At 34.9% G+C, this 11162-nt stretch overlaps 1 protein-coding gene across 1 annotated transcript; it reads right to left on the bottom strand.

Annotated features, from left to right (window-relative positions):
* Positions 1-678: 678 nt before the first annotated feature.
* On the bottom strand, positions 679-2205 carry LOC113040606 (uncharacterized). Its single transcript, XM_026198906.1, has 2 exons — positions 2175-2205; positions 679-2036 (listed from the first exon to the last, which is right to left on the bottom strand). The coding sequence occupies exons 1-2, from the start codon at positions 2179-2181 to the stop codon at positions 679-681; spliced, it is 1365 nt and encodes a 454-aa protein (XP_026054691.1). The 5' UTR covers positions 2182-2205.
* Positions 2206-11162: the final 8957 nt, after the last annotated feature.

Raw genomic sequence — 11162 nt, 5'->3', positions numbered from 1 at the left:
TTGCAATCATGACTTAAGTGGGAAACTTAAGAACACTTCTGATGGCATGTGAAGGCAGCATTATGCTGTGTTCCAGACAACTCCGATGTGGGATATTTCCCACCACAAACCTGGAATTAATGTCTAGTTTTTGTAACATTAAAAGTGTTTGATAACATTAAAACATTAATGTTACTAATTATTGAGTGGCATTAAAACATTACAGGTATCTGTTAATATTAAAGGAGCAACGTTCCATAAATTATTTCCGGGTTGAAGTGAGAAATATCCTAAATCCGAGTTGTCTGGAATGCAGCATTAATCTATGATCTAAGCGCATAAGTTTAAAGGGGAAAGCAATACGTCTTCATAAGGTGTCTCACTATTTAAGGCCCCACCGACAACAATTGGTAGGAACTCCTGACCGGAGCCATTGAGCATCAAACAAGAATAATAACCAAATGCAAACATTACAACTACCATCACATTAAGTAATATACAATCATCCCAATCAACCAGCTACACCCATATGAACAAAACTGATTATCCCGTTCTGTGTACAAATAATTTGAAAAAGTATAGTTTTTCATGTTGCTTAGAGAACAGGTTGCTTTGATTTACTCATGTAGTATGTTCTATAAAATGTAAATGTTTGATTTACAACAGCAAATAATTGTATTTCATTTATAATAAGGACTTCTATTGAAGCTTCTTATAAATGTTAGAAGGAAGTTCTTCTGCCTTTTTAACAACCTCTTTTGCATTCTCATAATTAATTTTAACTGCATTTTTAAAGGCATCAAACACAGAATCAGCTTCTTTTGCTGCTTTGTATCCTGTGACTCCTCCTCCGATCGCTCCTGCAAGAGCTGCAGCTCCAAATACAACACCTGCAGCGATTCCTGAACCAGCTGCTGCTCCAATACCGGCACCTGCGGCAACTCCTGTCTCCACTGCTACTGTTCCTGCTGCTGCTGCTGTTGCTCCGGCTGCTGCTCCTGTGGCTCCTGCAGCAACTCCTGCCTCCACCGCTACAACGCCTGCTGCTGCTGTGGCTCCTACTGCTCCTCCTGCAGCACCTGCTGCTACTCCTGCCTCCACTGCTGCTGCTCCTGCTGCTGCTGCTGCTGTTCCTACTGCTGCTGCTCCTCCTGCTGTTGCTGCCACTGCTACTTTATCTGCCACCGTGCCTGCAGCAGTTACAGCTATGCCTATTGCTTTAGCTACTTCTTTAAATTTGGCTGCCTTGAGAAAAAACACAACAGAGAGCACTGCAACACCAATGCCCAGAAATGCACCAATCAGTGTCCCTGTAGCCACTCCTACAGACCTAATAAGAATTTTTTTAAGAACAATCTTCTTTGCTACTTCTCGCTTCTCTTCTGCAGACAAATTAACTATGAGCATACTATTCATCTCCTCTTGAATTTCTTCCTCTACATTTAACATCAGCTCATTGGTGTAGGGGCCATTCTCTTCCACCATCTTGTCGATGGTGTCCAGCAGATTTTTCAACTGAAACTTGTTGCTCCTGTACCCTAAATGACAGTCATTCCAGTGTTTATTGTCAATGACGTGACAGCGACCTCCACATTTATCAGCAAGCTCCTGTAGCTTTGGATTTTTCTGAACAAATTCTTCAATTGTTTGACCCTCAAGGTCTTCACCATGAGTAAATAAAATCACTGCATGTTTAAAGGTATCCTCTCCACAATATTCAACAATTTTATCCAGAATCGCTATTTCCTGCCTTGTGTACCTTTCAACTTTCAGAACGATGACTAAGGCATCAACAGCTGGAGCGCATTCAATAATGGATTGAATGATCTCAGTTTTGATGTCCTCTTCCTCCAGACGTGTGTCAAAGATTCCAGGTGTGTCAATAACTGTGAGTCTTCTTCCACAAACCACCCCAGCTCCTGTTTTACATTTAGCTGTTATAGATTGAGGTGAAGATTCAGTTTTGAATCTTTGTTCACCGAAAATTGTATTTCCAGCGCTGCTTTTGCCATCTCCTGTTTTTCCAAGAAGTGCAAATTTTCTTGCAGGTTTAGACTCTAATTGAAAAAGACTCTCTGGTTATTGAAGAGTATTGTACAGATTTATTTATTTTAAAACATGCCTATTTGCAAATTAATGCAAATTATGAAAGATTTAATTGTAGCCTTTATTTTATTAACACTTTTATTTCTTACCTCCCATTGTACTTGTCCTTTGCTGAGCTGTATTTCTGCTATGTCAGAAAAATATTAAGTACATTATTGACAGTGATTCTGAATTGCTTAGATATTAACATCCAGTATAATATTCTATAAAGCACAATGTAATTTGTCAGACAACAACAACAAATCTCAAAACTTTAATATTTGTTTCACACAAAAAATCTAATCAAAAAGTTGATTAAAAAAATAAAAAATACTGCAATCACAAATTAAGCATGCTATTCCCTGGAATCTCTTAAAAGAGATTTCTTAATTTATAATACATTCCCTGTTCATTAGGGCCCAATGTATCATCTTAGAACGTTCATCAGCCAATTAGATTCAAGCATTCAACAGGGGCTGCTGAATACTTGAATCTGATTGGCTGATGAACGTTCTAAAGTGTGTAATTATTTTCAGGGAAACGCATGGCAAATGTAGTTCCAGGCAGGCAGCTCTTGACCACATTACATTACGCAGAGTGAAGTGGATTATATTTGACACCTAGATGAACAGTTTACAGTTGTTTTCATGACTGTACGTCATTCTCCTCAAATTATATTTAGCTTTAAATTTGGTTTTGAGCTCATTCGGTGAAAATGAAAATGACGCCTTCATTTACTTCACTATATTACAATTAAATCTAATCTAATCTTGACAAACTATATATCGTTGGAAAGGTCTAAGACTCCCAAATATATATTTTACCAATGTTTTTTCTTAAAAATTATGTAGGAAAAGAATAGATTAATTTATGACAAGAGTGCACCCTCATAAATCTAGATTATAACTGGAGTTTTGACATTTGTTTAAAATAAAGACTTCTTCGTTGCCTTTTCCCTATCACATTTTAGAAATCATCAGAAATTATATATCGACTGAAACAAAAAAAATCTCAAAATTCATCCTTTAAAACCCATTTTAAAATCAGACCATGTAAACAGTACATCAATATCATGTTACAAAATGTTTTCATTCATGAATTATAAAAATGTAAGTTTGGATCGTGCACTAAAGTCTATGTTCAAAACATGTGAGTGACAGTTAAGGGGATATATACTACCCTTACGAAAAAGTAGTATACTTCAAGTATATTTTACTAAGTATAATTAAGTAAAGTTCAAGTAGTATACTTGTAAGTGTACTGTTTCAATACTCCTTGGGACTAAATTGGCCCACTTTCTAGTATATAAAAGTATACTTTTAAGTTTAAACTTTGAGTACACTACTTGTTTACCTCTATGTTTGTAGTTTGTACTGCAATTACATAACATAACATAACATAACACATCATTCATTTTCTAGTCTCAGGGTTGTCCACTAGACAGTTTTAACATTACCAGAATGGAAGTCTGTTGAACAATGGGGAGAGCTTTGCTAAAAACATTGTTAGCTTAGGAAGATCACACTTGGTGTAACACAAGTGTGCTGACAATGTTTTGGAATGCTGCAGAATGCTTTTGAAATTAAGTTTTCCAAAATAAAAATACTCTGATAAAGTAGAGGGGTAAAAGTACAAGTTAACCTTACTTTCTGGAACACCCCCCACACACATGAAAAAGTAATCAACAAAGTAAAAACAAAAAACAAAATAACAACTTAATTTCCAAAATGTTACTGTCATTGCTACTACTATGCAGGTATTTACAAAAATTTAATAACTTTTAATTTAATTTAATAACCTAGTAGGAAAGAACAAAAGGAAGAGCTCCGAACCTCAGTCTTCTTATGCTTCTTAGAACAACTCTTCTTTAGCTGTTTGCAGTCCCAGAGACTCAGTCCTGGCGTAGTCAGATGTCAGTTCCACACACTAAAAAAGATCTATTGACTTTTTACTAAAATAAGAATGAGATTAAAAGAATAAAAGAAGCCACAAAAACAGAGGGCAAAAACGGATGGCAGAGATTTCCTCTCATGCGCATACACATAAAACATATTTCTACAGCTGCTTGTCCAATCATTTGATGTGCATGATATTTTCTTTTTCTTATCACTGGCTTTTTACACAACTGTAATGTGTATCTAGGTAGATCCAAAACTCATAGGTTGTATAAGACACTATATGACGATCCAAGACACCTGATTTCCCTCAGCCCTGAGAGCATGTTATTTATATGTGATTTATGCTGTCTTGTGTGATGAGCTTTCTGCATTCTTTAATCAATCATGCATCATAATCAATTTGGTACATTTACATAAAATAAAATAAAAAGTTTATTTGAACAACAATAAAGAAAAGTGGGATTACTGAGGACAGTACTTGATAAGAGTATTTTCAGTTAAGTTCTCACAATCACCTTTTATTCATTGAAATGGGAAATACAGGGTGGATAAATCTGTTGCTTTATGGATATTATTTGGCTAACATCTGACTGATCCAGCGATTGATCCGGTATGCATTTGTGATCTTTAATCGGGAACATAACTAGTCCTGAAGCAGGTTAGCAGTGAAGCATTGTTCCTTTGATGATGAATCCACGCAAAAACATATCCATGTTTGGGATAAAAATTATTTAAAGTGAACTTAATAGTCACTACAGGCACACTTCAAGTTACAAACATTTGACTGGATTTTACAAGCAGTAGATATATAAATGCATAGACCAAACTTAGATCAATTGAAACGTAACTTAGTACGCTTCATCATCTCCATCATCTGAGGGTGAATGCCAAAGTTTGGAACACTGCCACCTATGAGTCATGAGATGCCAAATTTTTCTTATTTTTTCTAATAACTTTTGAACAGATAGTCAGAAAATGAAAAATCTTGTTGTCTATGGATTGTCAAATGTCAGTTTTGCCAGGATCGGAGTTACTACCTGTTTTTTAAAATGATCTGCTCAAAAGCTGGTATGAATCATAGACAACATGTCCCGGATGTACTTAAGAAGTTTAAACATAGCGCCACCTAGTGTCCCAGAGATATAAGGATTTTTGCCAAAACGCTTAGCTTTTGAAAACATTGTCCAAATTGGAATTTTTTCAAATCCTTGGCTTATGCTGATTCTGACAATGTCTCATTTGCCGTTTTCCATTAATGTGCCCGTCAGACATACAGTTTTTTCACTATTCCTCCTCCAAATGTTGTCCAAAATCTGATCAGAAGCTCTTTGGACTGCACAGAAACGACTGAACAGATTTTTGATATTCACTTCTGTCCCTGAGAAATACTTCTTGGAAATTGAACATGCTTATGTTTGTTGTCTTATGCTAGTTAGCTTAGCATGCTAATATATTACAGGTTAACCAGTTACCATACTGTTTAATGTGACTCTTCCGTTATCAAGTTAACCATAAGCTATGTTATAATTATGTTAGAAATAACTTAGCTTTGCATGTTCATCTGGTTAACATGCTGAATAACCTCTGTTTTTGTTTTTTTGTGAGCTGATTCTCACACTGAAACCTCTCCTCACCAGCCTAGTGAACATGCATGAGTGACTAGCATTGTGACACATGCCAGACTGCAAGAGGTACTGTGGCAGGAAATGATGCAGACGTTGCCTTTCCTGCCTTTCGTGTGCCTTTACAAGCATGATCTATGAAACTATTAAATATTGCATGCAGTGAATTTATGTACAAATTCAATATTTTTAATTGAATCTCAGTTGAACTTCTGAACTTCAGCATCTGTGTGCAATTTTGATTCTTGTATTATCCAGGTCAGCATTGTACTAATCTTTATTCCTCTTGGATAAGAAACAAGTGAACATTAACAGCATGGTAAATAAAAAAGTAAATATAGGTTATATAAAATGTGTGTGAGAGAGTACGCTAAAACATGAAAAATTACGCCTGTAATTTTAAAGTGAAGACTTACAATAAAGCCTAAAGTAATTTTTTTTTTCTTAGACAACCAGGCAAAAACAGCCTTCAAAAATACTATGTCATACGTAGTAACGTGGTCAACCCTGTGTCCTCACTAAGATGAAAGTTTTTTCCTTTTCCTCGCTCGGAGTTGCTCTCAGATTGGTTCTGAATTGCTCTTAAGCTATGACTCCTACATAGAAAAGCTATATTAGGAGCTCTCTAAGAGGATTCTTAGAATCTAGGAATACAGGCCCAGCACTGTCATTCACAAAAAATTTGATCGTACCACTAAGAGTTCTCCTAAATAGCAGTTTTGAAGTGACACACTCAAGTTCACAGAGTTCAAGACGGCAGATAGTGCATCCTGTTTGCTTTCATTAGTTTACAAAACTGCAATGTTTCATTGCTATTCTGAGTGCACACGAATAAATGTAGAGTTTTTACAGATACAAAAGATGCATTACTCATATCTATATAACTAAAAATGATGAAGTATTTTAAGAACAAATGATTGCACTGGCGCCTCCATCTGTCCTGCAGTAGCCAAAGCATGCTACTGTTCAGATTCCCACACTTTTTTCTAGGCTAACATTAGATTGAGCTGCCATGTAAAGTTAGCCTACATATTTCAGATGATAAGCCATATTTGAGGTCAATGAATGTTAGGTGAGCATATGGATGTCCTGCCCGATGTACTTTATAACCACATAGACCAGTCATTAATGATTTGTCTGTCACAGACTGTGTGATTTCACAACTTTATGTGGATTTTATTTTTTAATTTTTTTGCGACTAAGGAACAAATACAATTTTGGTAATATGCATATAAACAGCCTTTTTTTATTAGCCAAGTAAAATAATCATGGCTGGTAGTAAGACATAAAACATAAAAGAAAACCAAACTGGATGCGAGAATAGCTATGCTATATTAAAGATATAATTAAAACTTTGGAGTTGGGATATCCTCCAATCCAAAGCTGATACCTTTTAAAAAGCTCACTATCGTCAAATGTTTCTAAAATGTTTCTATTCTAAGGTAGATTGCTGGCAACAACCATTTAAGTATGGGGGTGTACTCCTAACGTTTCACAGATTTAGGAGCTAATTTTAGCACTAAAACGTTTTGTGAAATATTCTTAGAACAAAATTTTTTCAGCAAAGTATGGTGACCCATACTCAGAATTCATGCTTTGCCTTTAACTCATCCAAAGTGCTCACACACAGCAGTGAACACACACACACACACACACACACACACTGTGAACACACACCCGGAGCAGTGGGCAGTTATTTATGCTGAGGCGCCCGGGGAGCAGTTGGGGGTTGCATCACCTTCAGAGCTCTTAATGAATCGCAAGATAAGAACGTTTCCTTTCAGAATGAACACAAAACGAGAAAACATGGGCAGTGCAACTGTAAGGCAGAAACAGAAAGCTCTCCAAAAGAGACAAAAGACAAGCTATGACAAACAAACAAAAATGCTGAAAGTGTTATTAAAAAAATGAGATTGTGAGAGTGGAAGATGCAAACTGCTGGGACAAGAAGGCTGTTGTTTTGGAAGAAGTAATCCAAGTAACTAATCCAAGATCATGTTGTTAGAACAGTGAATGGACAAATTCTTAGGAGAAATCGCAGAAGTCTCCTTAAGACACAAGAAACACATGCCTAACTATGCCTTTTTTGTTGTTGTTTTATATGGCTATTTAGAATAAGAATAAGCTGAATCCTTGATGACTCTACAAGGGGAAAGAAATGGTTTACTGAAAATTTCCTAACCATACCATTTTCTTTAAACCAGTGGTTCTCAAACTTTTTATACAAACCACTTCAGAAAATATTTGTCTCTCTAAGTTCCACCATAATGACCAAAATTAAATTTCAGCAGGGTAGTATGCCTAACTATTCAGCTACAGCTCTAAGAATTAAATACAGATAAAAAATGAGTCAGTTTTATTCCTATTAAGAATATTTATTGTTACCAGCCACTTTAACATTGTAAAAACACAGTTTGATATAACAAAAGTTTCATAACTGTACTGTACACACACACATACATATATGTGTGTGTGTGTGTGTATATATATATATATATATATATACACACACACACACTTTACTCAAAGATTAAATTAAAATGTATTAACATTAATTCATTTAATTTAGTGATTCCTCTGGGTAACCACTAGAGGGAGCCTGACACTTTAAGAACCACTGCTTTAAACAATCCTTATTAAATGTTTTATTCATTTTCATTCATTCAAAATTGTACCGACATTTGCAATTATATATGTCAGAAAACACGAATTGAGTATGTTATCTTTGAGACTATTTTATATATATATATATATATATATATATATATATATATATATATATATATATATATATATATATATATATATATATATATATATATATATATTATATATATGAATCCCACGCATTAGGTGTGTTTATATATATATATAAACACACCTAATGCGTGGGATTCATATCAGGAAAATGTGGAAAAATCTCTAAAAGACAGACATAACTTACCAGCAACACAACAACATCCGATAAGCATCTAACTTGAGCATCTGTGATAAAGCAATACAAAAATACACACACAGGTATAATAAATAAAAAGAAAACAGATAGATTCAAAAAGAATAGAGCAAGCTAGTGTTAGAGGTTTTTTTTTATAATTGCATAATAAATGAAAAGAAAATAGATAGAATACAAAAAGATTAGAAAGGTAGTTAATTTTTTTAAAGAATAGAATTAGAATAGTGAGTGTTAAAGTGAGAGGGTCAAATAAAGATGGAAGAGATGTGTTTTAAGCCGATTCTTGAAGATGGCTAAGGACTCAGCTGCTCGGGTTGAGTTGGGGAGGTCATTCCACCAGGAGGTAACATTTAATTTAAAAGTCCGTAAAAGTGACTTTGTGCTTCTTTGGGATGGCACAATTAAGCGACGTTCACTTGCAGAACGCAAGCTTCTAGAGGGCACATAAGTCTGAAGTAACAAATTTAGGTAAATGGGTGCAGAGCCAGTGGTAGTGTTGTAGGCCAACATCAATGCCTTGAATTTTATGCGAGCAGCTATTGGAAGCCAGTGCAAATTGATAAACAGAGGTGTGACGTGTATTCTTTTTGGCTCATTAAAAAATAATCTTGCTGCCGCGTTCTGGATTAATTGTAAAGGTTTGACAGAATTGGCTGGAAGACCTGCCAAGAGAGCATTGCAATAGTCCAGCCTGGACAGAACAAGAGCTTGAACAAGGAGTTGTGCAGCGTGTTCCTAAAGAAAGGGCTTGATCGGAGGAAGGCAAAGGAGGAAAGACGTATTAAAATATAGCCATAACTCATACAATTAAATAAGGAGGAAATTAACATACTACTGTACTGAGCATTTTGGCCAGTATGAAACACAAGTAAATAATAATATAATTTGTAGAGTGATATAATAATATAATAATAATTTGTTCGGTGGAATTTTGTCAGCACCATCCTTTCTTTGAGCTCTACGTTTGGTCTAAGCTTCGGTTTCCTCCTTCATTACACGCAGATGTTACCTGATGCTTTGTTATATTTCTCCTGCATCAACTGCATTTCGTTGCCTTGTACCTTACATGTGCAATGAAAATAAAATCTAATCTGATCTAATCTAATCTAATCTGATATATCGGGGTAGTTAAATTGTAAAAAATGTTAAATCACTTACTTTTGGTGTTTTCCAAAAATTATCATCATCTCAGTCTTCTGATTATCACGAGTCAAAGAAAATGGTCTATGAGAAAAGTTTAGGACTGCACAGCACAAAAATACCATTATAAAATAATATTACATCATAAAATAATAGGTAAATGAGACTAAACACTAAATTATTTTATCTTTATTATGAACACACTGGTTTGTAGTGCAAACAATTTTATCGTTTAATGCACTTAGTTATTCTCCTTGTCATTTAAACTCATAACTTATAACTTCTTTGCCACAAGTGAAGACACTGTCAATGGTCTTGTAGAAAACACTTTCTTCCAGAAACCCACAACCCTTGTGTTTAAACTTTATTATATATCTGCTACTTTTTACAAACTATACAAAGTCAACATACAAAAAAGCAATAACAAGAGCACACAATACAAGGCGGTGAATGATGGATTGAGTCTTGTGACAGTAGTTGGTGTGAATCTCAAATACTGATAGAACTGGAAACCTCAAAAATAACATGCAACCTCTCTGCCACAATGGTCTTGTAGAAACTGCTTTTCCCAAAAACTCACATTTTCCTCTCTCTCTTAATGACATTTATGGTGACACTGTTTCATTGAGCATTTAATTTTATATTTATTTCTTTTTACAAAATTTTATACAAATTCAAAAGAAATGTGAATAACAGTGGCTTAAAATATTGAACACATTTCTGAATTACTGCTCAGTGAAAAAGGCAGTTTAATGATAGAGTACACATGGTAAGGCTGGAAGAACCTTACTTTGATCTTGTGAGAGACAGACAAGAAATAGTGTATTAACATTAAGGTCATCAGTCACTTGTGAGTGAAGGCATGGGGAAGTGAATGTTAGTCGTGAATTCAAGAAAGCGCCCCATTCATGTTTGGCTTACGACGATTTTCTTTACAAAAGTAGACTGTAATAAAGTATTGATAGCTTAAGGATCTCTCCCATTCCCCAATGGGGCATAAAAATGTGCAAATTCCAGATGTTTGTTCATGTCTTCATGTGAGGACTATATAACTGGTTCTAGGTAATGGTGACTATGTTGGTCTACTCAAATAGTAGCAGTCGGTAACCTCTGACTGTTGAAAATGTTGCTCTAATTAGGTATATAAAGATTGAGTTAGATTGTTTAAACTACTACTTAGAAGGAAGCAAACAAAAGAAAAAAAAAAACATAGCTTGTGCAAAATACAGTAGGTATCAAATCAAACATCAATAATGTATTAATGCTTAAACCTAATTCTGGTATATAAATTAGAGTAAGAGATAATATAATTAACTTAAAAGTGCAAAGGATAGACAGAACGAGCACTAAAAAATGGGGGTATTAAACATTAAATCCAAATGATTGAAAAAATTATACAAAATACAAAGAAACATGATATAACAGTGATAAACTGACCAGCAATAAACAAAACATTTTGGCTCCTAAATTCGTATCGGGGGAGAG

This window comes from Carassius auratus, chromosome 22, assembly GCF_003368295.1.
Source record: "Carassius auratus strain Wakin chromosome 22, ASM336829v1, whole genome shotgun sequence".
In the NCBI taxonomy this organism is placed as follows: Eukaryota; Metazoa; Chordata; class Actinopteri; order Cypriniformes; family Cyprinidae; genus Carassius; species Carassius auratus.
This window is presented reverse-complemented; position numbering and strand designations above follow the sequence as displayed.